The sequence below is a fragment of the Sturnira hondurensis genome, unplaced genomic scaffold (assembly GCF_014824575.4).
Source record: "Sturnira hondurensis isolate 20B ecotype Veracruz unplaced genomic scaffold, ASM1482457v3 Scaffold0015508, whole genome shotgun sequence".
NCBI classification, from domain to species: Eukaryota; Metazoa; Chordata; class Mammalia; order Chiroptera; family Phyllostomidae; genus Sturnira; species Sturnira hondurensis.
The window spans coordinates 260,855-287,739 of NW_028088139.1; the positions used below are offsets into that span (position 1 = coordinate 260,855).

General features: G+C 45.9%; 1 protein-coding gene across 2 annotated transcripts in view; it reads right to left on the reverse strand.

The window, feature by feature from the left end:
* Positions 1-3,110: 3,110 nt before the first annotated feature.
* Positions 3,111-26,885, reverse strand: part of LOC118999835 (sialic acid-binding Ig-like lectin 5) — a 132,506-nt gene continuing 108,731 nt past the window's right edge. Inside the window, exons 1-9 of one of the 2 annotated variants that reach the window (XM_037064580.1) lie at positions 7,721-7,772; positions 7,267-7,647; positions 6,752-7,021; positions 6,480-6,527; positions 6,027-6,281; positions 5,604-5,888; positions 5,289-5,388; positions 4,161-4,251; positions 3,111-3,627 (exon numbers count right to left, since the gene is read on the reverse strand). In XM_037064580.1, coding sequence (XP_036920475.1) covers positions 3,433-3,627; positions 4,161-4,251; positions 5,289-5,388; positions 5,604-5,888; positions 6,027-6,281; positions 6,480-6,527; positions 6,752-7,021; positions 7,267-7,647; positions 7,721-7,757 — 1,662 coding nt within the window. In that variant the 5' untranslated portion in view covers positions 7,758-7,772 and the 3' untranslated portion in view covers positions 3,111-3,432. Of the gene's footprint in view, positions 3,628-4,160; positions 4,252-5,288; positions 5,389-5,603; positions 5,889-6,026; positions 6,282-6,479; positions 6,528-6,751; positions 7,022-7,266; positions 7,648-7,720; positions 7,773-26,885 lie in introns of those variants that run through there. The other variant, XM_037064577.1, reaches the window with a different exon arrangement.

Here is a 26,885-nt window from a genome sequence, read left to right on the forward strand (position 1 = left end):
ATGGGATCATATCTCAAGTCAAGAAAAAAACAGGAAGGCTCCTGTGGGAATGGCCTCCTTTGAAACTCCCCACCTTGGGCAGGGCCAGAAGCATGACTATCATTTTCAGGCTTCCAAGGCCACAGAACCAAAGCTACACGATCAGTGTGGGTAACTGCCATTGGGAACTTTGGTGTCTTGGCCTAAATATTCTGTCGCATTTTCTGGATTCAAGCATTCCCCCAAATACTAGCCTAATAAGTTCCAATGTTCATTTCCTTTTAATTATTCTATATTTTTACATTGAGAAATTTTATTTCTTCTGTTTACTTTTTCCCCCAATGAATTTTGTTATTTTTAGCACAAGTGCTGAGCAGAATGTGTTAACCAGTTATTACCAAAACAAGAGTCACAATTGGACTTCTTACCACATGGAAATGGGGGTTTGTGTAGTGGGTGTGATGAACCGAAGCCCTCCTAGTCCCACACTGTAACTGTCTCCTTCTGTCCTAAGGGCCACTTCCCAAAGTAAGTCATCTGCATTCAGGTGCTTGTTTTGTGTCACTGGGGCAGTCACCTGGGTGCCCACAGACATTTCCTGCACTGCAGCCAATGTTGTGACTCAACCAGCCCTTGTGGTTCTTGTTATAAGACACACTTCAGCAACAACCATTATGGAACTTTGAAAAAACAGGTGAATTACAGTCATCTCTTATTTGTGCTTTTTATGGTTTCTGTTATCCACATTCAAACATGGTCCAAAATTACTGAATGGAAGACTCCAGAAATGAAGCATTCATGTTTTAAATTTTGTGATTTTCTGAGTAATACGGTGGATTCTCTACTTCTTCTGTCTGTCCTGCCCTGCCATGAGCCATCCCTTTGTCTGGCATTTCCATACTGTATACACTACCCCCTTGTGAGAACCTAAGTAGCCAATTAGGTTATCAGATCTACTATCCCACTATCAAGTGCCTGTGTCAAGTCACCCTTACAGTAGCCTCATGTTCCATCACAATTCCTGTGTCATTCCCCTCCCTACCCCTCATCACATAGGCATTGTGCATCTTCAACAGCACAGGATGTGGGGTGAGTAAAGTACAAGAAGATATTGTGAGAGAAGGAGAGACCATAGTCATATTCCCTTCATCACAGTATATCGTTAGAATTCTTCTATTATTAGTAATTCTGTTCATCTCTAACTGTGCCTAATTCATGAATTAAACTTTACCATAGCTGTGTACAGAAATAATGATGTGTAAATAAGATCTCATACTATCTGTAGTGTCAGACATGAAACATCTCTCCCACAGATAGGGGGGACTAATGCACTTAGAACCCAAAACCTTATTGATAGGCCCTTAACACTATGGTACACTATATCTTGCATTTAGGCTGATTGGGTTTTAGAGCTTTGTTCAGAAAATTAAATCAGATCAACTATCTAGAGGAGGGAGAACTTGTGGTCTTTTTTTTTTTTTAGAGGAATGTGATTTTATTTCTGCAATCTGCAAATCAACAAACTTTAAAAAGAAATAAATTATTAGAATAATAGGTAGAATCATACAGATATTTCCCACTCCTCTAAGTCAGAAGAAAAGAATACAAGGAAAGAAAGAAGATGAGCTTTCTAAGATCTGCTCAGTCTACAATCAATCTGAAGAAGTGGCCTTTGGAGGCACAAGAAAAGATGAAGTCATAGCCAATTACACTTGTTCCTAAAGGAATCAGTCTTGCTTGTAACTGTAACCAGCAATTCACATGTCCATGTACAGCATTGGATTTCCTGAACAAAGAGCCTTCTTTCAGTCCTGACTCTCCCCACCAACGATACAGACGTGTCCAGCAGCAACGTCATAACAAAAGCCCTTCCTGTTTCAGGGTGAGACATCCACTCAGCATTAGAGCAGAGAAGGACTCTAGGAGAGAAATGGGGACTGATCCCAACCAAGGAAGCTGAGACCCCAGAAAGAAAGCATTTCTGTGTTTCTGTTGGAGATGGTAAGCTCTTTCTTCAGTCCACCTGCTCAACCAAGGCTGCTCAAGAACTCAGCTTTAAAGGACAGGTGGGTTGCCCCTGATGAAAGCCATGGTGCATGGCCTCCAGGAGGGGGATGTCAAATTGCTAAGCCTTTTGCTAACCACCATAGAAGGTTGAAGGAACAAAGCCATGGGGAGAGGGTGGGCGAGGAGTAAATGCTAGGGGAATGGGCCTGGGAAGTTCTGTCTGAGGCCACAAAGTCAGGAGGGGATTTTGGAGGAGAAAGGTGGGGTCAGTTCTCTGGTGTGTCCAGTTTTACTGTGGAGGATGAACCCCACCAGGAATCGGGAGGCCTCTCAGTGATGCTGTCACACCCTATGTGGTGCTGGCAGCTTTACAGGAAATACACCATGGTCACAGCAGAGCTCTGTGGTGGTAACAGCCTTTCCCCCAAACTTCTGCTTTTGCTCTGTGACAAGGGCTTCATGCTTGCTGCTTCCCTGTCCAGGGTGTGCACATGGCTCACTGTGGCTGCATCAGCTTCATCACAGCCCTTTCTTTGTCTCTTATAAAATACTGTTTTTTTAAAAATATATTTTATTGATTATACCATTACAGTTGTTCTATTCCCCCCTTCATTCCCCTCCACCCGCACACTCCCTCCCCCACCATTCTCCCCCCCTTAGTTTATAACCACGTATCTCAAGTTCTTTAGATTCTATATTTCCCCCACTATTCTCGCCCTCCCCCTATCCATTTTCTGCCTACCATCTATGCTATTTTCTGTGCCTTCTCCATTCTTTATGGTGATGAAATACCTACTCAGCTCCTGTTTACCGTCAACAGGCTATTGGAAAGATCCCTTTGGGGCTGTAACTGGGATGGAGAAGGGACTGGTGCTCAGAAGGTGGTGGGGAATGGACAGGGATAAGTGAAGTGAGATGACCTTACAGAAACTACAAGATACCAGCTCACAACGGAACACCAACCGTGTTCAGTGTCTTTCCCTAAGGGGGCTTGGAAGAGTTCTGCATGGAAAATGACACCAAGAAGTTGCCACCCTCTTTTTATGGCTGATCACTCCTGGCTTCAGGAGACCTGCCACTAGGACCTTTCTCTTCAAAAAAGAGAGACAGGCAAGTCCTGGACCTCTGTTTGTTGTGATTTCTTTAATGGTCATAGCTGCCTTGGAGTATCATGTATGATCTCTCCCATACAGAAGGAAAACTGAGTGGGAAAAAGGAAGTGACTCACTTGAAGACCTTGCCTTAAGAAGTTCTGAAGTCTGCACTTGCGCCCAAGTCTCTCCAATCTTGTCACCTTTCTTCTTTCTGCTCTGCCTGTGGACACTCTTACAGTGGTTAAAGTTAATGTTGCACGAGGTCTCTTCATGTTTCATCAATTAGTCCTTGACTTCTTTCCCTCACAGAGGCTGTGATATTTCTGGTCAGGACCAAGCTCTGGGCAAGTCCTCATTGGCTTGTCTTCTTGATCTCTGAGTACACACAGGTGCTGGTGGCCTTCTTGTTCTGAGCCTCACACAGCTTCCTCCCATGAAAGGTGAGGTTGGCGTACTGGGTATCCTGCTCCTCTCCTGGTGAAGAAGCATCTTCCATGGGCAAAACTTGGACCGGGGCCCTGTCTGGCTGTGGAGTTTGTGGGGAATGCTGAATGAAAGGGAGAGAAAAGTCAGCGAAGAATAAGTCAGATATGGCTTCAAGGGGAAATTGGGCTGATGGGACAGTTTTTTTACTTACACACTCCACAGGAACTCAACTATTTGTCACTCATTTAGAATGTTGTAATACTTCAGTTTCTTAGTCCATATCAAGGGCCTGGTAATCATATTTCATCCTCACAGAAACCAAGTATAAATGATAGTTTTACTCTTTTCATTTATAGCTGGGGAAACTAGATGAGGAGAGGTGAAGTAAAATGCCCAGAATGGGTAGAAAGGAATAGTTTTGGAGCAATGGTTCAGGCTCGCTATACCAGGCAGAGAGGTGAGGTGGGCTCAGTGGTCAGCAGGGCTGGGGAAGGAGGCTGACCCTGGGCTCTGGGTAAGGAAGGGGAAGTCATCTCCCAGCTGTCTGTCCAGCTGACCACAGAGGAGCGGGTTTGGGGAAATGCAGGGAAGCTCACTGTGAACTCACTGAATGGACATGCCCAGCCCCTCCCCCTATACCTAAGGAGAAGATACATCACTCACCCAAGGGACTGTGCCCATGACAGTGCCTTCATCATTCATGACCTTTCGTCTCCTGCCTGTTTGCTTCCTGCACAATTTCACTCTGAGAGAAGAAGTCAGGAGCCACAACGGCTCAAGCACAGGTGGACAGGCTGCTCCCACTCCCTATAAGACCACTGAGGCATCCAGTCCCAGGAACCTCACTCAGAGACTTTCTGACATGAAAGTGGGTGCTCCATCTCCTGCATGACCAGGTGTTTGACCAAGACTAACAGCCTGTACTAACAGCCTGTTTCACTCTGTACAATAGCCCCTGTACAGAGTGAAACTTACACACAAGCCATCATAACACTCATCATATCATAAATAATTATTCATGAGTGCCAACAAAGGAGACAACGCAACAGCCTGTCAATTAATGAAGAGAGAAATAAAAAGTGCCCCATCCCTACCACAGAATATTATTTGGAACAAAAAGGAATAAAATAATGAAACAGGGGCCTTGAAAACATGCTATGTGAAAAAGAGTCACAAATGATCATGGGTCATATGATTTCATTTATATGGAATCCAGAACGGGCCGATCTAGAGGAACAGGAAATAGATTAGTATCTGTCTGGGACTGGGGTAAGGATGGTGGCAAATGACAAATAGGGGATTCTTATTTTTCATTTTGTTCTAGTGGAAACGATTTCAAATTGATGGTGGGATGGGTGAACAACTCTGTGGTGGACGTAAAGCCATTGAATTGTACCATATAAATATATAAGAATTTGCCCTGGCTGCTGTGGCAACACTGGATTGAATGCTGGTCTAAGAACCAAACAGTCACTGGTTGGATTCCCAATCAGGTCCCATGCCTGGGTCATGGGCCAGGTCCCCATAAGAGAGTGCAGGAGAGGCAACCACACATTGATGTTTCTCTCCCTCTATCCCTCCCCTAGTCTCTGACTAAAAATAAAAAATTAAATCTTTTAAAAATACGATAACTATATGAGAATGTTATCTCAATAAAGCGGCTACCCAATCCCCCCAAAGACCCCTCTCTAGGTACTCAGCTTCCCCTTTCTGGGATCAGGGGCCTCTCTCTGTACTCCCCACTACTCGGCCCCCTGTACCTCCCCCAGGACATGGTCTTACATGCAAAAGGAGATGAGGCACAGACATAAGGACAGTAGGGCCATGGCACCAGCACCTCCAAGAGTCGCAGGAACCACCCTTGGCATGCACAGGGACTGCCCTGCAGAGAAGAGGACTGTGAGCCCACCCACTCACAGGACTTGGTGTGTGGTCTTCCCACCTCCTGGCAGATTATCTGTAGGTTTTGTTCACTCATAAAATGGAGGTTCCTGTCCTAGAAATGCCCCAGTCCAGGCCACAGCTTCTCTCCCCAGCTCCATCCTCTCCTTGATCCTTACTTTCTCCCTCAGCCTCTCCCCCCAGCAGGCCCCTGACCTGGCAGCAGCAGGACACTGGCGCTCTGAGCCCCGTGGACATTCTCCGCCTCGCAGCTGAGCCTGAGGCCGGCGCTGAGCCCCGCGCGGAGGCTCAGGGAGCTGTTGGCCCAGGGCCCCGTGGAGCTGGAGGTGACCGTGTGGGAGTCGTTGCTGAGGTTCCCCTCCAGCAGCGCTGTCCCCAGCCGCCAGCGCAGCGAGGGGGCGGGCTCGGCTCGGGAGGAGCAGCTGCAGCGCAGACCCTCGTCCTCCCAGGAGCAGGAGGGTCCCAGCAGCCGTGGGGGGTCTGTGTGGGGAGCGAGGAGAAGGGTCAGCTTGGTCAGCACAGTGTCCCATGTGCGCTCCAAAACCAGCGTAATAAACTCATTGTGCCTCTACCCTCCCAGGACTCGGGCGCCCTGCCCCCAGGCTTCGTCACACTCACAGACCACAAAGAGGTTGACAGAGATACTTTGGGAGCCCAGCGGGTGCTGAGCTTGGCAGGTGAACTCTCCTTCTTCCCCAGTCCCCACTCGAGGCAGCTCCAGGATCTCTGTGCTGGAGATGAGGGCAGCATTCAGGGCTGAGGACCCGCGGAACCAGCTCAGCTGTGCAGGGGGGTTGCTGTCAGCCACACAGAGCAGCTGCAGAGCCTCCCCCTTTAGGATGGGAAGGGATGTGGTTTGCAGAATCTTGAATGCTTTGGGGAGAGAAGCACAGAGCAGGAGGTGGAGAAGAGAACACAGGGCAGGCACCGACCCACTAAGTGTGAGGAAGGATGATGATTTTCATCCTTGTCTCTCCCGTATCTGATCCCATTCACACTGTGATTCCCCCCTCAAGTCTGTGGTAGCCCCAGGCTCAGGCCCCAGCCCCAGAGAGGAAGGTTTTCCCTTACCTGTGGCATTTGTGGAGGTCACGCCTATGGCGAGGCTCCTTGGGGCATCTGGGACAGAAAGATAGGGCCCCACTTCAGAGGAGACCAGCATCTGGAAGAGGGATGGTGGGAACTGGGAAGGTGGGATTGCTGTCTTTCTGGCCAACTGCCCAGCTGCACTGAGATCCACGCACAAGTGTTCTCAGGTTAGATCTGCCTCCTGCACAGACATACACATGTGCACACACCAGCCCCACTGCTTTCAGGAAACCAGTCATCCCTCCAACACTCACAGAAGACATTGAGCCAGATGGTTCTCTTTGTAGTCACCAAAGGCCATTGGAATTTCACCTGACAGGTGAGGTTGGTGCCATGGTCTTGGGGCCTCGGGGTGAAGGTGAGCACAGAAGAGTGGAGGTTCTGGGGATTCAGAGAGCCAACAGCAGCTCCTACCCAGGAGAAGGTGAGAGGTCGTCCCCCTTCACAGGACCCTGGCAGGCTGCAGGTCAGCTGTGTGGGGTGTCCGGACTCCAGAGGCTCCTGAATGAGGATGTCTGGTTTGTCTGTTGGAGCCGAGGAGCAGACATGGAAGCATTATTGTATGGAAGTCCTTGGGTTCAGATGATTAGGAACTCAAAGTATAAACCAGAGAGGGACACCTGACTCAGGGACTAATGTCACCCCGGGTTCTGTGCCTCTTCTGACCACCCTGCGCCCAGGAGCTAAATCAGGGAGGATCACAGTGTCCTGTTCCTGTTCTAAGAGCAGGTACCATGTCTCCGCATCCTCTCCTGGGCCACCGACTTACCTGTCACCTGCAAATTCAGCTTCTTATCTTGGTAAGTATATTTCACATTTCCTCTCTCCACTTGGAAGACGTAGGTTCCTGTGTCAGTGTTCCTGGCATCTCTGATCCTCAGGGAACACCTGTTGTTGGTTGTGGTCTCTAGGAGGTGGAATCGTCCCCAGGAATCTCCCTTCATTGGTTTATTTAGGTTGTTGGTGGCCACAAGACCATCACCACGTGTGTTGTTCCCCCTCCGGTACCAGTAGGTGTAGAGTTTGCCAGAGAAATACGATGACCTCCATGGGTAGGAGAAGGAGCAGGGCACGTGGACACACAGACCCTCATGCACCCTCACCAATTCCTGCACTTGGAGCTCATAGCCTGGCTGCTCCTGCAGGGACCCTGGGGGGACACAGAGGCTCAGCTGCAGCCTCAGCCCCTCTCCCCATCCATTCCCCATCCCAGGCCCACTCACCACCCCACAGCAGAGGCAGCAGCAGCAGGAGTGTCATGTCTGCACCTGACAGGGCAGAACATGTCCAAATCCCTGTGTCAGTGAAGAAAATACGCAGCTCTGGGGTGGGGTCAGTGACACCCGAACAGGAAGCCATGAGTGACAGAGTTGTGGCCAGGCCCAGAAGGGGAACTTGGGCTCCACAGCCATGGAGGTAGCAGCTCAGAAATCAAACTGTCTCAAGGTCAGCCCTCTACCACATCCTCCAAGTGATATACCCAGGGCCCCCAGAGGTTCAGAGGCTTGTCCTTATGTGAATCCGAATGTGATCACCTTGCAGGGAATGTTTAAAGTCAAAAGGGAAGTCACCCAGGGGTCATTGTGGTAGAGCATGTCCTAGTGACTTGGGTGGGGGGGAACCCAGCCTCCAGCTGAAACCACTGAACCTCCTAGAAGAGGATATTTTCAAATTTTCTTTAGACCACCAAGTGCTGATACAAGAGGAAGGAAGGAATTTAACCTGGCTGGTGTAGCTCATTGGATTGAGCGCAGGCCTGCGAACCACACGATCACGGTTCGATTCCCAGTCAGGGCACATGCCTGGGTTGCAGGCCAGTTCCCTGCAGGCCAACTCCCAGCAGGGGATGCACAAAAGGCAACCATACATTGATATTTCTCTCCTTCTCTCCTTCCCTTCCCCTCTAAAGATAAATAAATAAAATATTTAAAAAAAGGGGAAGGAATTTAGACCCAAGTCCAGTGGAGAGTGGGACCCAGGGGGAAGCTGGGTGTTAAAGCCCTTTGCTCTGAGTCCTCTTTGGTGACCTGGGATGCACATGAGTGATGGTCTTCCAGGGTCTGAGAGTCTGTAGGATAGTGATGCAACACAGGAACCCTGAAAATGGGAGTGTACTGGGAGATCACACCCCATTTTGTGGGTACCCCAAAGGCTGGCCCTCAGCACAGTAGGAAATTTGCAGCCTTAATCCTGAGGAAGCCCAGTCCTCAGGGCCCCTCACAGACTCCAACTTTTTTCAAAACCCCCGCAAGGGCTTCAGGGAGATCTTGAAATAATCTGCAACCTCACTGCTCTTTTAGGAGAGGAAGAAACTTGATGAACAATTTCCCAAATATGACAATGATGTGAGGAATTCTGACATTCCTGTAATAAGTCATGTGATTTTAAAACGTTTCTTAAACTGTGCAGGAGGAAAAGAAATGTCAGTAATGGTGCCAAGTGACATATCAAATTCTCTTCCTATTCTCTGTAGAACATAAGTATAATAGTATGTAATAATCAATAATGATTACTACTATAATATTAATATTTATTACTATAAGACAGGATAATTCTCCTATGACGAGGCAATCAAGCAGTATCAGTCAAAAAACATGGGGAATATGTATCCTTCAGGAGTGCCACACAGGAACAGCACGCTACTAATGAAAATAGTCTGTAATCATCTGAATTATTTATTTGGTTTACAAGATTTTCCCTCTTCTTACTTCATGGGATGTGTTTTCTCGTTTCAGAAAAATGCACGGGTGCCACGTGTTGCCTTTTTCAAAGCCGTGATCTCAACATGAGTATAAATACCAGGCCCCACAACACCTGGGGTTGCCCCTGCCAGAGGGAACATGGGAGCCAGAGGTAACCAGCTCTGTCCCCACATCACACTGGCCTCCTTGTGGACTAAAAAGTAGATTGTTTTGTGGTTGTGTTACAAAAATCCACTTCCCTGAGAGGTTGTGCCCCCACAATTCACATCCCTGAGAAGTTTAACACATTTCAAGCTTGATTTTAAAAACGACAGTAAATAACAAGTGTTGGCCAGAATGTACAGAAAGGGACATCCTCTTGCACTGTTTCTGGGAAACAGAAAGTTGGTAAGTTGGGGCAGCTGGTATGTAAATTACTGGTATGTAAGTGTCAGTTCCTCAAAATTAAATATAGAGGTGCCATAAGATCCAGGAATTCTACTTCTGGATATTCATTTGGAGGATATGAAAACACTAACTTGAGAACATATAAGCACCCCTGTATTCCTTGAAGCATTATGTATAACAGCCAAGATCCGAATGCAACCTAAGTGTCTGTTGATAAGTGAATGAAGAAAATGCACTATATGCACAGTGGAAGGTGTTCATGTCAAAATGAAAGTAAATCCTCCACTGGTGATGCGTGGATGGACCATGAAAGCTTTAGACTAAGTGCAGTGAATCAGACAGAGAAAAGCCCATACCGTTTCACTTAAATGTGAAAATTTTTTCTCAGTCCAGCTCACAGATAGAGACAAGAGATTGCTGGTAGCAAGAGGCAGAGGGTGGGGAGTGGGCCAAAGGGTTGAGGGTGGTCAAAGGTGCAAACTTGCAGTTATTAGATAATTAAATTATGAGGCCGTAATGTACAGCATGGTGCCTGTGGTCAATAACAGTGGGTATTGATACCATTAACTATAACAATGTAGTTAATAACACCACATTGTACATTTAACAATTGCTAAATGTAGCTGAGAGAAAGTATTAAAAGTTCTCACCACAAGTAAAAAGTGTGTAAGTCTATGTGGCGATGAATATTTAAGAAGACATACTAGTCCTGGCTGGTGTAGCTCAGTGGATTGAGCAGGGCCTGTGAACCAGATGATTGCAGTTCGATTCCCAGTCAGGGCACATGCTTGGGTTGCAGGCCAGTTTCCTGCAGGGGCCAGTTCCCTGCAGGGGATGCACGAGAAGCAACCGTACATTGATGTTTCTTTCCTCTCTCCTTCCCTTCCTCTCTAAAAAGATAAATAAATAAAATATTTTTTTTAAAAAAGAAGACATACTGTGCTGAGCAGTAAATGCATCTATCAGATCATTAAGTACAACTTCAGACTGCAGTAATGTCATATGTCAACTACATCTCAGTAACACACATATATATACTAAGTAACTGAGGCTGGGTACTTGGGTTCCATTAGAAGGTCAAAGTCTTCCAGGCAGAGTTCCGCTTCTGCTCCATGTGCACTCCAAAGTCAGCATAATAAATTCATTGTGTTGATTTCCGCTGCTGAAATCCATAGTGGGGCTTCTGTGTTCCTGGTCTGCCCTTGACTAACTAAATGTCAAGAGATAAAACAGGAAAATTGGGTGATCTCAAATGTCTTCATGACAAAACTCGAAGACAACTAAGAATAAAGATGAATTTTCCTATGAAAGGGGCAGTGTCTTTAGCAAACATTACACCTAATGCAGTAGTATCAGGTCCTAGTCTATAAAAGCTATAACAATCAGTATAGGCTATAAAATTTGAAAGGAAAACAAAGCTGTCATTTTTCATACAAGATTGCATATATAGTAAAATTCATAGGTATGTAAGAAAACATTTCAGCCCTGGCTGGTGTAGCTCAGTGGATTGAGCACGGGCCTGTGAACCACACAATTGCGGTTCAATTCCCAGCCAGGGCACATACCTGGGTTGCAGGCCAGTTCCCAGCAGGGGACTCATGAGAGGCAACCATACATTGATATTTCTCTCCCTCTCTCCTTCCCTTCCCCTCTAAAAATAAATAAATAAAATCTTTTTAAAAAGCAGGAAAAAAAGAAAACATTTCAGAGATTAATAAGAAAGTTAGCAAGAGTACCAAAGACAAAACCAAATTCCAAAATGTAAATGCATTCCTCTATCACAGGAATAAATAAAAGTTATGTTATACAAACATGTCATGGTCAACAGCATGAAAATCATGATACAAAAACAAGGATGGCTCTTTGTCAGAACCAGCAGCATAAACAAGAGCTGAGTGCACCCAGGGGTCCTGGATGGAGAAGGTGCAAGGATGCACAGGACTTTCTGAATCATGAGATGTGTGTTGGACTCAGGGTCAAATATTGCCAATATTGGTTGAATGTCAGACTCCCTTACCAGAACCCTGAGCCCAGGGTCCCCAGGGTGTGGATGTCAGGTATCTGAGTCAGCAGGAAGGAGGAGACAGAGATACAGCTCAGAAACGTATGACACGGGGAGGGTCCTTCATGTTAACTCTGCCCTCTGTCTGAGGCTCCAACCTTGTATGTCCCAACCACAGAGGGTGTTTCCTCTTTGTGACAAGATCTGCTAAGCAGTGTTCTCCTGAAGGAGAATGTCCTGCTCTCCCCATCCTGACACCTGTGTTTCTCAGGGAACGATGACAAGTGGACGTTCACAAGGAGGGTGGAGGTTGAATTGGCCCAAGGTTGATGATGGTCACCTGCTGCAGCTCTTGAGCCAGTCTGTTTCAGCCCAGGGGGATCATGGTATATGTTGGCCTCTTCCTTAAACCAGAAGGTGCAGCCTATTCTACAGTAAACCCATAGATTTCGGGATGAGAGGCGATGAGAGCATGAGGATACATAGGCACTTTGTCCTCACTGTATCCTCAATCCTCACACCTGCAATTCAGCCCTGATGCTTCTCTAAGTTGTTCCCCAGGAAAGAGGAAGGACAGTGTCCCACAGCCCTCTGACCCCACAGGCAGGGGCAGTGGCACCATGTGGCCTTGGAGGGTCATGTCCAGCACTCCTGAGGTCACAGGGTCAGTCCCTCCTCTCTGGGAAGCAGTAGATTTCTATCTATCACTTTTCTAGAAGGTAGTATCCCAAACCTGCCATGTGCAAAAAATCTTTCCTTTTTCCCAGTGACAAGAAGGAGAGGGTAGGCAGAGATCTCACCTAGTTTTGGTGACATCCTGTCATGATGGCCCCTTTGCATCCCACTTGCCACTCATGTCACTTGTCCCAAGTATCCCTCTCAGAGAATGAACCCAGTCTGGCCTTTCTCTGCTTTCTCATATTTCTCAGAACATCTGTAGGAGCAGGAGGGTCTGAGGGCCAGTACGCACCTGAAACCCAGTCCTCTCTCTGTCCTGGTCCTCAGCCCAGGTCTAGTCACACAAGAAGCCTCAAGAAGGGGTGGCTGAACTCACACTCAAGTCAAGGGGCCCTTCATGCTCTGAGGCTCGACCTGAGAAGGACAGACCTGACTCCAGCCCCAGTGGTGAGGGTGTTGCTGGTGGATTTCTTCTCACAGTTTGTGGCTAGAAAGCCACTGGACTCATGTGCAGCTGTTAGCCCATTCTCAGTGTTCCCAAGACCCAGCATTCTCACCTTGTTACCTCTACAGTTCCTCCAGACAGAAAAGGCCTCCCATCTTTTGGGGTCTACTGAATCTCGCTCTCCTTACTCCACCTCCATTTTCTCCTGACCCTGCCTGGCTTGCTCTGTCCTTCATGATATTATTTTCCCTGCTGTGGTCCACTGAGGTCACAAAAGCCTTTCACCAGTGGAATATATTCCCTTCATGGGGAATGAATTGAAATTTAGAAATCATTTCAGTGGCCTAACAGCTCCAAATACAACATCTCAACCAGACTTCTGATTCTTCATTTTTCCATTTGATCTGAATTGGGACTGGATATTGCCATTGACAGACATGACTGACAGATCCTGTTTTCTCTTGCAGAGAGCTCTGTGACCGAACAGGAAAGGGGTTAAATAAAAAAGGAAATATCAACCCACTGTTGTGAGGAAAAGAAGGAAGGGCAAGGGGCTGATGTAGGAGTTCTGGAGTCAGTCACAAGGGGCATAGAATCCAGTGGCCTCTGAGAAATGCACTGTTTCGCTGTAGCTAGGGCTCCTCTTCCCTAGGATGTGAGGGTGTCCAAGGGGAGACTGAGGAGGAGTTTGGGTGCACCTTTGTCCTGTCGGACAGAATGCCATCAACTTCACTTCCCAGTCTTACCCCTGCATGAGGCAGGTCAAGCCTCTGCCTCCAGGGGGCGCCCTGTCCTCCTTGCCAGACCAGGGAGCTCCTTGCAGAGGATTGGAGCTGTCTGTGGTCCTGGAGCACACCTGGATTCGCTCTGTCATGGACCCCAGTTCACAGTCACAAGGGCCTGAGCCTTAGGTAAGCGGGGTCCCTAGTCTGGAGGGGCTTCGGAAAGGCAGGGTCCTTCTTGAGAAGGCAAGGTCAGGAGAAGGTGTGTCAGTGGGCTGGGTTGATATCTGTGCTTTTCCTCTCATCCCTCTGATTTGTCATCACACTGTTTAATGTTATTCTTCCTTCTTATTTTTCCACAAAAGGTGACCACTGGATCATTTCCTGGCTTGAAATATGTTACATGTATCGCTTATGAAAAATATATTTAGAGTCTACATTTTGTAAACCTTATGTATTAATTATAGTTTACATTGTATAAATATGTCTTATAAGTATAATTATATATAAGTGATTATTATAACTAAAAATACTCTACAGTATCTTATTATATTGTGGTTTAATAGTATAATTTATGTTTATAAATATTATAAATATATAATATGCTATCTTATTGAAATAGTTTATAGTATATAAACATATCAGTTACTCTATGGGATCATATCTCAAGTCAAGAAAAAAACAGGAAGGCTCCCCTGGAGCCTGAGAATTTCTCTTTGTTTCCCTTTCTCTCCAAGCCCCTCATTGGTTACCACCACATTGACACTTGGGGTCTTCTATTTTTCTGCCTTTCCCTGTAATCATAACACCTGCACACCTATTCTTCAACAAGATAGTTGTTATGGAACTTCATATAAATGTAATGTTGTAGTGATGTGCTTTTCGTATGTCCTAATTAAGACTCCTCCAGGTTTCTTTTTATTATGTTAGTATCATGTATAATCTTGTCTTCTCTAAATTTTGACATTTTCTATCCTTGTAATTTAGAAGCATATATGATAAATTGCATACTACTAATCCAAGCTGACCCTCTGTGTTTCTTCTATTTTTCTTCTTTCTTTAATATTTTTATGTATTCATTTTTAAAGAGGGGAAGGGAGGAAGAAAGAGAAAGAGAGAAACATCAATGTGTGGTTGCCTTTCGTGTGGCCCCCACTGGGGACCTGGCCCAGGCATGTGCCCTGACTGGGAATCAAACCTGCAACCCTTTGGTTTGGAGCCAACGTTCAATCCACTGGGCTACATCAGCCATGGCCTGACCCTCTGTTTTTAACGGAAGCTTTTATCCAATTGTATTCAACATGAGTTTCCTACATTATATTTAGTTTACATATGTGCCAACAATGCCATATTAATTTATCTTTTTAGTCACCTTTCCTTTGGTTTGCTAATTTTTAAAGTATTCTATTTCATTATACATTATGACCCTATTTGTATAGTCAGTACCATAAAACTTACTGCATAAGTAATTAACTTACCAAAGTTTTAGTAAATGAAAAGCTCTCTCACCTCCTAGATAATGTGTAAAAATGAGAAAATGTAAAGTCTATTTACCCACCAAATCCTATTGGACTTAGCTCTTATTATAGTCGAGAATTTCAAAACGATAGTTTTGTTCTACTGGCAATGATTTTCCCCATGTATTTGATCCAAAGGGTATGCATTACTTCCTCATTTTTGTATCATCTCTACTGAGCAAAGACTATAAAGTGATGGTTAAAGACAGCATTTGCTTTCTTCTGATTTCCATGGTTGCTATTGATATTTCCATTTAACAAAGCTCCTCTTTGGAATGTAATCTGGTTTTTCTCTATCTTTTTGGTCAGACTTTTCCCTCATCTTTGGTTTTCTCTGATTCACCCTAGTCCTGATACCTACTCAATGTGGGAATGGCCTCCTTTGAAACTCCCCACCTTGGGCAGGGCCAGAAGCATGACTATCATTTTCAGGCCTCCAACGCCACAGAACCAAAGCTACATGATCAGTGTGGGTAAAGGCCATTGGGAACTTTGGTGTCTTGGCTTAAATATTCTGTCTCATTTTCTGGATTCAAGCATTCCCCCAAATACTACACTAACAAGTTCCAATTTTCATTTCCTTTTAATTATTCTATATTTTTACATTGAGAAATTTTATTTCTTCCATTTCTATTTTCTCCCAATGAATTTTGTTATTTTTAGCAGAAGTCCTGAGCAGAATGTGTTAACCAGTTATTACCAAAACAAGAGTCACAATTGGACTTCTTACCACATGGAAATGGGGGTTTGTGTAGTGGGTGTGATGAACCGAAGCCCTCCTAGTCCCACACTGTAACTGTCTCCTTCTGTCCTAAGGGCCACTTCCCAAAGTAAGTCATCTGCATTCAGGTGCTTGTTTTGTGTCACTGGGGCAGTCACCTGGGTGCCCACAGACATTTCCTGCACTGCAGCCAATGTTGTGACTCAACCAGCCCTTGTGGTTCTTGTTATAAGACACACTTCAGCAACAACCATTATGGAACTTTGAAAAAACAGGTGAATTACAGTCATCTCTTATTTGTGCTTTTTATGGTTTCTGTTATCCACATTCAAACATGGTCCAAAATTACTGAATGGAAGACTCCAGAAATGAAGCATTCATGTTTTAAATTTTGTGATTTTCTGAGTAATACGGTGGATTCTCTACTTCCTCTGTCTGTCCTGCCCTGCCATGAGCCATCCCTTTGTCTGGCATTTCCATACTGTATACACTACCCCCTTGTGAGAACCTAAGTAGCCAATTAGGTTATCAGATCTACTATCCCACTATCAAGTGCCTGTGTCAAGTCACCCTTACAGTAGCCTCATGTTCCATCACAATTCCTGTGTCATTCCCCTCCCTACCCCTCATCACATAGGCATTATGCATCTTCAACAGCACAGGATGTGGGGTGAGTAAAGTACAAGAAGATATTGTGAGAGAAGGAGAGACCATAGTCATATTCCCTTCATCACAGTATATCGTTATAATTCTTCTATTATTAGTAATTCTGTTAATCTTTAATTGTGCCTAATTTATGAATTAAACTTTACCATAGCTGTGTACAGAAATAATGATGTGTAAATAAGATCTCATACTATCTGTAGTGTCAGACATGAAACATCTCTCCCACAGATAGGGGGGACTAATGCACTTAGAACCCAAAACCTTATTGATAGGCCCTTAACACTATGGTACACTATATCTTGCATTTAGGCTGATTGGGTTTTAGAGCTTTGTTCAGAAAATTAAATCAGATCAACTATCTAGAGGAGGGAGAACTTGTGGTCTTTTCTTTTAGAGGAATGTGATTTTATTTCTTCAATCTGCAAATCAATAAACTTTACAAAGAAATAAATTATTAGAATAAAAGAATTATAAAGATACTTCCCACTCCTCTAAGTCAGAAGAAAAGAATACAAGGGAAGAAAGAAGATGAGCTTTCTAAGATCTGCTCAGTCTACAATCAATCTGAAGAAGTGGCCTTTGGAGGCACAAGAAAAGATGAAGTCATAGCCAATTACACTTGTTCCTAAAGGAATCAGTCTTGCTTGTAACTGTAACCAGCAATTCACAGGTCCATGTACAGCATTGGATTTCCTGAACAAAGAGCCTTCTTTCAGTCCTGACTCTCCCCACCAAGGATACAGACGTGTCCAGCAGCAACGTCACAACAAAAGCCCTTCCTGTTTCAGGGTGAGACATCCACTCAGCATTAGAGCAGAGAAGGACTCTAGGAGAGAAATGGGGACTGATCCCAACCAAGGAAGCTGAGACCCCAGAAAGAAAGCATTTCTGTGTTTCTGTTGGAGATGGTAAGATCTTTCTTCAGTCCACCTGCTCAACCAAGGCTGCTCAAGAACTCAGCTTTAAAGGACAGGTGGGTTGCCCCTGATGAAAGCCATGGTGCATGGCCTCCAGGAGGGGGGATGTCAAATTGCTAAGCCTTTTGCTAACCACCATAGAAGGTTGAAGGAACAAAGCCATGGGGAGAGGGTGGGCGAGGAGGTAAATGCTAGGGGAAGGGGCCTGGGATGTTCTGTCTGAGGCCACAAAGTCAGGAGGGGATTTTGGAGGAGAAAGGTGGGGTCAGTTCTCTGGTGTGTCCAGTTTTACTGTGGAGGATGAACCCCACCAGGAATCGGGAGGCCTCTCAGTGATGCTGTCACACCCTGTGTGGTACTGGCAGCTTTACAGGAAATACACCATGGTCACAGCAGAGCTCTGTGGTGGCAACAGCCTTTCCTTCAAACTTCTGCTTTTGCTCTGTGACAAGGGCTTCATGCCTGCTGCTTCCCTGTCCAGGGTGTGCACATGGCTCACCGTGGCTGCATCAGCTTCATCGCAGCCCTTTCTTTGTCTCTGGTAAAATTCTTTATGGTGATGAAATACCTAGTCAGCTCATGTTTACAGTCAACAGGCTGTTGGAAAGATCCCTTTGGGGCTATAACTGGGATGGAGAAGGGACTGGTGCTCAGAAGGTGGTGGGGAATGGACAGGGACAAGTGAGGTGAGATAACCTTACAGAAACTACAAGATACCAGCTCACAACGGAACACCAACCGTGTTCAGTGTCTTTCCCTAAGGGGGCTTGGAAGAGTTCTGCATGGAAAATGACACCAAGAAGTTGCCACCCTCTTTTTATGGCTGATCATTCCTGGCTTCAGGAGACCTGCCACTAGGACCTTTCTCTTCAAAAAAGAGAGACAGGCAAGTCCTGGACCTCTGTTTGTTGTGATTTCTTTAATGGTCATAGCTGCCTTGGAGTAGCATGTATGATCTCTCCCATACAGAAGGAAAACTGAGGGGAAAAAAGGAAGTGACTCACTTGAAGACCTTGCCTTAAGAAGTTCTGAAGTCTGCACTTGCGCCCAAGTCTCTCCAATCTCGTCACCTTTCTTCTTTCTGCTCTGCCTGTGGACGCTCTTACAGTGGTTAAAGTTAATGTTGCATGAGGTCTCCTCATGTTTCATCAATTAGTCCTTGACTTCTTTCCCTCACAGAGGCTGTGATATCTCTGGCTAGGACCAAGCTCTGAGCAAGTCCTCATTGGCTTGTCTTCTTGATCTCTGAGTACACACAGGTGCTGGTGGCCTTCTTGTTCTGAGCCTCACACAGCTTCCTCCCATGAAAGGTGAGGTTGGCGTACTGGGTATCCTGCTCCTCTCCTGATGGAGAAGCATCTTCCATGGGCAAAACTTGGACCGGGGCCCTGTCTGGCTGTGGAGTTTGTGGGGAATGCTGAGTGAAAGGGAGAGAAAAGTCAGAGAATAATAAATCAGACACAGTCTTAAGGGGAAGTTGAGCTAATGGAACAGATTTTTACTTACACACTCCACATGAACTCAAGTATTCGTCATTCATTTAAAATGTTGTAATACTTCAGTTTCTCAGTCCATATCAAGGGCCTAGTAATCATATTTCATCCTCACAGAAACCAAGCATAAGGTATTGTTTTACTCTTTCCATTTATAGATGGGGAATCTGAGATACAGACAAATTAAGTAACATGCCCAGAAGGGTAGAAAGGAATAGTTTTGGAGAGATGGTTCTGGCTGGATGTACCAGGCAGAGGGGTGAAGTGGGTTACATGGACAGCCAAGCTGGGACCAGAAGCTGACCCTGGGCTCTGGGTAAGGAAGGGGAAGTCAACTCCCAGCTGTCTGTGCAGCTGACCACAGAGGAGCCTGTTTGGGGAAATGCTGAGCAGCTCAGCCCACACTCATTGAATGAACATGCCCAGCCCCTCCCTCTACACTGCTTGAGAAGATACTCACATCACTCACCCAGGTGACCGTACCCATGACAGCGTCTTCATCATTCGTGACCTTTTGTGCCTTGGCTGTTCGCTTCCTGTGGGCTTTCACTCTAAAGGAAGAAGTTAGCAGTCAGAATGGCTCAGGCACAGGTGAGCAGGCTGCTCTCACTCCCTATAATACAACTGAGGCATCCTGACCCCAGAAGCTGACTTTAAGAGCCTTCTGACATGCAAGTGAGTGTTCCGTCTCCTGGATGACCAGGTGTTTGGCCAAGACTAAATTTGCATCATGACAGGCCTCTACACAGGGAGAAATTTCTACACGATCAATTATAATGGTGTTTTTCCTGAGATCCCCAAAGTAGAAACAACTCGACTATCCATCAATGAATGAAGAGGAAATAAAAAGTGCATATCTTATACTATGGGCTATTATTTGGAACAAGGAGGAATTAAAAAAATGGCATTTGAACTTTAAAAATATCATTCCATGTGAAAAAAGAGTCAGAAAATATCATGTGTTGTAGGATTCCACTTACATGAAATGTCCAGAATGGGCACATCAAGAGAAACAGGAAATAGATTAGTGTCTGCCTGGGGCTTGGGTGAGGATGGTGGCAAAATTACAAATAAGTGAATTTTTAATTCATTTTGTGTTAATGGAAAATATTTAAAACTGATTATGGTGATGGGTGCACAGCTCTGTGACTGAACTAAAAGCCATTCAGTTGTACACTTTAAATATGTAAGAATTTGCCCTGGCTGATGGGGCTCAGTGGATTGAGCACTGGCTTGTGAACCATGGGATTCCCAGTCAGAGCACTTGCCTGGGTCCAGGAGAGGCAACCACGCATCGATGTTTCCCTCTCTCTCATTCCCTTCCCCTCTGTCTAAAAATAATTAAAATCTGTTTGAAAATAAATAGATTCATTAAGAATTTTACCTCAATAAAGCTGCTACCTCATCCAACCCCCAAAAGACCCCTCTGTTTGCACTTAGCTGCACGTTCCTGGGACCCTGGGCCCTCTCCCGGTACTCCCTATGACACAGCTTCCTGTACCTCCCGAGGAAACAAGCTTACATGCAAAACAGGATGAGACATAAGCATGGGGACAGGAGCACCATGGCACCAACGCCACCAAGAGCCGCAGGAATCACTCTGCACTCGCATACAGCCGGGCCTGCAGAGAAGAGTGGAGTGAGCCCACCTTCACAAAGCAGTCCATGTCTTGTTTTCTTCCCACGTCTTTGCAGAACCAGCTGTAGGCTCTCTTTGGACAAGAGATAGAGGGTCCTGTCCTAGCAAATAATGCCCTCGGCAGCCACAGCTTCTTTCCCAGCTCCATACTCTCTTTGATTCCTTCCTCCCTTTTTCAGCCTCTGACCCCAGCAGGCCCCTGACCTGGCAGCAGCAGGACACTGGTGCTCTGGGCCCCGTGGACATTCTCCGCTTCACAACTGAGTCTGAGGGCAGCGCTGAGCCCCAAGGGGAGCCTCAGGGAGCTGTTGAACCAGGGTCCCACAGAGTAGGAGGTAACCTTGTAGGAGGCATTGTTTGGGTACTCTTCCAACAGCGCCTCCCCCAGCCGCCAGCGCAGCAAGGGGGCCGGCTGGGCTCTGGAGAAGCAGCTGCAGTTCACACTCTGGTCCTCCCAGGAGCAGGAGGGTCCCAGAAGCTGTGGGGGAACTGTGGAGAGTGAGGGGAAGGGTCAGGGTTTCCTTTATCTTCCCAAGACCAAGGTAACCTGGCCCCAGGTTCCCCCACACTCACAGATCACAGAGAGGTTGAGAGAGATACTTCTGGAGCCCAGCGGGTGCCAGGCCTGGCAGGTGAACTCTCCTTCTTCTCCAGTCCCCACTCTAGGCAGCTCCAGGATCCCAGTGCTGGAGATGCGGGCAGCGTTCAGGGCTGGAGACCCCTGGAACCAGCTCAGCTGTGCAGGGGGGTTGCTGTCAGCCACACAGAGCAGCTGCAGAGCCTCCCCCTTCAGGATGGGAAGGGATGTGGTTTGCAGAACCTTGAGGGCTAGTGAAGAGAAGTGCAGACAGAGAGAGAAAGAGAAAGAGAAACAGAGAGAAAGAGACTAAAGGAGAACTCAGGGGCAACACCCACCCACAAGAGGTGAGGGAGTGGGGGTGATGATTTTCCTCCTTGTCTCTCCCATACCTGATCCTGCTCACACTCTGATTCCCCCTCAGGCCCATGGTGGCCCCTGGGGCAGGTCCCAGCCCCAGAGACAGAGGTTCTTTCCTACCTGTAACATTCCCGTAGGATGCACTTATGGTGAGGTTCTGTGGGGCATCTGGAGCAGAAAGACATGGCCCTGCTTTAGAGGGAAGGACTGGATAGAAGTCACTCCAACCCAAGGAGGGGCAGTGGGAATCAGGATAATGGGATAGCTGTGTTCTGGCCCACTCCCCTTCTACACTCAGGTGAATAAATGAGTGTCCTCCTCTTAGCTCAGCCTACTGTACACACACACACACAGAGATACACACAAAGACACAAACAATCAGATTCACCAGTCCCACTGCCCCCAGGACACCAGCTGTCCCTCCAACACTCACAGGAGACATTGAGCTGAATGGTTTTCTGTGTGGTCACCAGCCTGGGTCTTGCAAGTGTCACCCGACAGGTGAGGTTGGTGTTGTGGTGCCAGGGCTTTGGGATGAAGGTGAGCACCGAGGTTTTGGGATTCAGAGAGTCAAGAGCATCCCCCACCCATGAGAAGGAGGGAGGTGTTCCCCCTTCACAGAACCCTGGCAGGCTGCAGGTCAGCTGAGTGGGGCGGCCAGATTCCAGAGGTCCTCGAAAGTGGATGTCAGGTTTCTGTGTCAGGTCTGAGGAGGAGAGAGGGAGGTGCCTGGGACCTGGGGCTCCAATAAGGACCCAAAATATGAGCCCACCTGGGACCCATAGCTGAGGCCCTGAGCTCACCCCAGGTCCTGTGTCTCTTCTAACACCCTGGGCCCAAGGCTGGGATCAAGTAGTGCCCCAGGGTCCTGTTGCTGTTCTAAGCTGGGTCCCATATCTCAGCATCCTGTCCTGGGCCCCTGCCATACCTGTCACCTGCAAAGTCAGCTTCTTCTCTTGGTAATCATTAAGGTAATTATTTTGTTCATACATTTGTAAATCATAGGTTCCTGCATCACTCTTCCTGACGTCTCTGATGCTCAGGGAACAGTTGGTGCTGGGATCCATGAGGAAGAATCGGTGCTTTGTGTCCGTCTTCACTGGTGTATTTCGGGCATTCGTGGCCACAACTTCAGGGTTTCGTGTGTGGGGCCAACTGCGGTACCAGTAGATGTAGATATTGACAGAGGGATACAGTGAAGTCCAAGCAGAGGGGAAGGAGCAGGGCACGTTGGTGCATCCGCCCTCTGGCACGCTCACAGATTCCTGCATTTGGATAGCATGGCCTGGCTGCTGCTGCTGCACGGACCCTTGGGGAACACAGACACTCAGCATTGACCCCAAGGCCTCTCCCACCTGCCCATCCCCCTTCCCAGGCCCTCTCACCTCCCCACAGCAGGGGCAGCAGCAGGAGAGGCAGCATGTTTGCTTCTCGCTGGCAGGGTGGGTCCAGTTCCTTGTGTCAGGGAGGGAAATGCCCAGCTGTGGGGTGCAACCAATGACACCCTAACAGGAAACCATGGGTGACAGCGCTGTGGCCAGTCCTGGAGCGGAAGTTGGGCTCCACAGGCTGTGGGGAGTGTTGTGAGGGCTGAGAAATCATCCTGTTTCACCTCCCCCAACCCAACCCTGCAGGTGGATCTACCATGGTCCCCAGATGTTGAGGGGCTTGTCCAGCTGTGAATCTGAATGTGTTCACCTTGCAGTTGATGTTGGAGTTGACAGGGAGGTCTCCTAGGGGTCATTCCAGTGAGACTTAGGCCTGACTCTTTTGGCTGGAGGCTGGAACTCAGGAGATCCACCCTCCAGCCCAAATCACTGAACATCCTGGGAAAGGAGGATTTGAAATTTTCTTTAGACAACCCAAGTGCTGGTAGGAGAGGAAGGAAATTAGACCCACTGCAGTGGACAGTGGAACCCAGGGGAAAGTTGGGCATTAAAGCCCTTTGCTCTGAGAGACTTTGGGAACATGGGATGCACTAGTGATGGTCTTTCATGGTCACAGGGTGCGTCGGGCAGCGAAAGCGCGCAGGTGCCCTCGAAGTGGGACATGAGCAGGGAAATCTCACCCCATTGAAGGGGACCTCAGACTCTGGCCCTCAGCACAGCAGCACATGTTCAGTCTTTAAGTTCAGGAAGCTCCATCCCCAGTGCCCCTCACAGGCTTGGTTTATATTCAAAGCCCCAGCGAAGGCTGCAGGCATGTGTGGAAATAATGCATGTGCCTGTGTGTGCAGGCATGTAGGATTGCAGGCAATCCTACTGCTCCTTGTGAAAGAAAGAAACTTGATAAATACATTCTCAAACATGACGATGATGTGAAACAGGTCAGATATTCCCTGTAACAAGTTGTGGGATTGAAAGTTCCTTAAAGTACCGTATTTTGCCATGTATAAGGCAGGCTTTTTGCCCAAATTTTTGAGAGAAAAATAAGGATGTGCATTATACGTGGATGGTATGAATTCAGTTTCTACATAAATATCCTTAGTTTTTTAATTATGCTTTGGCATTAATAGTGTAACTTTACAAAGCAATAATGATATCTGTATGCAAAACAATACACTGCAATGTGATAATCAGTTTAGTTTCTCTATATAAATAAATAAAAAATTGGACTTAGCTGGTGTAGCTAGTGGATTGAGTGCTGAGTTGTGAACCGAGGGGTTATGGGTTTGATTCCATGTTGGGGCTACTTTCATACCTGAAAGCGGGCCACTTCCCTGGTTGGGTGCGTGTGAGAGGCAACCATACATTGATGTTTCTTTCCCACTCTGTCTTTCTCTCTTCCCCTTCTCTGAAACAAAATAAATAACATATTTTAAAAGTTGAATACAAAAAATAAAATAAATGATTTTTTCCCCTGAAACTTTGGGCCAAAAGCTCGGGCACGCATTATACACTGGAGCTCTTTAGACATGGCAAAATATGGTTCACAGGAAAATGAAACGTCAATCTGTGGTGCCAGATGAAATGGTAACTCTCTTTCTATTGGCTATATTATATAAATATTATATTATCATAATAATAAAATCACTAATATAATATTAATCTTTATTACTCTAACAGAGAACTAATCTCCTTTGAAGAAGCAATGAAGCATTATTAGTCAACAACGTGGGGACACGTGTCCTGCAGCTGTGCCCGACAGGAATGGCACAGTACTGGTAAAAATAGTCTATACTTGTCTGATTGGTGTTGTATTTTGGTTTTCTGCATTCTAGCTCTTCTTACCTGATGTGATGTGTTTTCTCATTTCAGAAAAATCCACGGATGCCACATGTTGCTATTTCATTGAAGCAGTGATCTCTACATTAGTATAAATATCAGGCTCCTCAAAATTTAGGGATGCTTCTCCCATGGGGAACAAGTGAACCAGAGGTAACCAGCTCGACCCCCCACTCACCCAAGACTCCTCACATGTTGCAAAGAATATTGTCTTGTGCAAGCAAAGAACTAAAGGAAGCAGCATTTCCATGGTTGTGCCCCCACAATGCACATCATGGAGCAGTATAGAAAATCTCGATGTGGATTATAAAAATGGGAAGAACTAATAAAAGTTTGCAAGAATGTTCTAAATGGGGAACTCTCTTGCACTGCTTGTGGGAATGTAAGTTGGAGCAGCTGCTATGTAAATCAGAATGGCAGTTCCTGAAAAACTGAAAAGAGAACTTCCCTAAAATCCAACAATTCCACTTCTGGGCATGTATTTGGAGGAAATGAAAACACTTGGGCACCCCTGTGTTCACCGCAGAATCATTTACAATAGCCAAGATGGGGAAGCAACCTCAGTGTCTGTTGGTAAATATAGGGACGAAGAAAATGTGGTATATGTACAATGGAATATGATTGTGCCATAAAGCTAAGTGAATCAACACAACAGAGAAAGACAAATATTGTACAATCTCACTTGTATGTGGGAACTTTAAAAAAAAAAGAAACTCAGAGATAGAATAGGTAGGTGATTCCCAGAGAAGGAAAATAGGTGCAAAATTAAAAAGACAACCCACAGCCCTGGCTGGTGTAGCTCAGTGTATTGAGCGTGGGCCTGCAAACCACAGGATCACTGTTTGATTCCCACTCAGGGCACATGCCTGGGTTGCAGGCCAGTTCCCAGCAGGGAACTCACGAGAGGTAGCCATACATTGATGTTTCTCTCCTTCTCTCCTTCCCTTCCCCTCTAAAGATAAACAAATAAAATCTTAAAAAAATAAATAAAAAGACAACCCACAGAATGAGAGAATGTGTTCACCAATATACCTAATAAGGGGATAATATCCTATATTAATAAACACATTATAGATTCAATACAAAGAAGACCAAAGAAAAAAATAAGCAAAGGCCCTGACTTCTCTAAAGAGGACATACTAACGGCCAGTAGACAAATGAAAAGATGCTCAACATCACTAAATATCAGAGAAATGAAAATTCAAACCACCATGAGATGTCTTCTCACAGCTGTCAAAATCATCAATCAATCAGCAAACAACAAGTGCTGACAAGGATGTGGAGAAAAGGGAACACTTTTGCCCTGTTGGTGGTAATACAGATTGGTGCAGCCACTGTGGAAAGCAGTATGAACACACTTTAAAAAATTAAAAGTGGATCTACCATTTGCCCTAGCCATCTGATTTCTGGGAATATACACAAAGGGATGCAAAACACTAATTTGAAAGAACATAAGCATGCCTATGTTCATTGCAGCATTACTTACACTCAACAAGATATGAAAGCAGTCTGAGTACGCATCTGTAGATGAGTAGGTGACACAATTTTGGGGCATTTACACAATGGGATACTACTCAGCCACAATAAAAGAAAAATTTACCATTTGTGACAATATGGATGGCACGGAGAACATTATATTTAGTGAAACACGTCAGTCACAGAAAAAAACCCATATTATTTCACTTATATGTGGAATCTAATGAACAAACTGAACTAACAAGCCAAACAGAGACAGACTCATGGATGGAGAGCAGATGACAGCTGGTGTTGGGGGAGTTACAGGGTGCAGGGATTGGGCAAAAAGCAGAAAGGACACATGGACATGGACAACAGTGTGGTGATTGTGAAGGTAAGGGGGACTACAAGGGGACTAAATGGTAATGAAAAATACAAGAAAACATTTAAAAATGAAAATAAAAAGTCAAACTCATAGATAGCAAGAATAGATGGGCGGTAGCCAGAAGAAGTAAATGTGGGTAGTGGAAAATGGGTGAGGTGGTCAAAGGTACAAATCTTCAGTCATAATATAACTAAATCATGGGGACATAAGGAAGAGCATAGTGACCGCAGTTAATAGTCGAGGGTATTAGTACTATTAACTATAATGATGCAGTTAATAATGTGTTGTATATCTGAAAATTGCTAAGAGAGAAAATAGTTAAAAATTCACTTTACAAGAGAAAAGATGTAGAATTCTATGTGGTGATGGATGCTAACATGGGATATTGTTGTGAGCACTTGAAGATACATACATATATTAAATCATTCAGTTTATGTCTGGGTCAAGTCCCTATGCCCTCCCAGCTCTGGGTCACACACACCCCATCCCCCACATCCT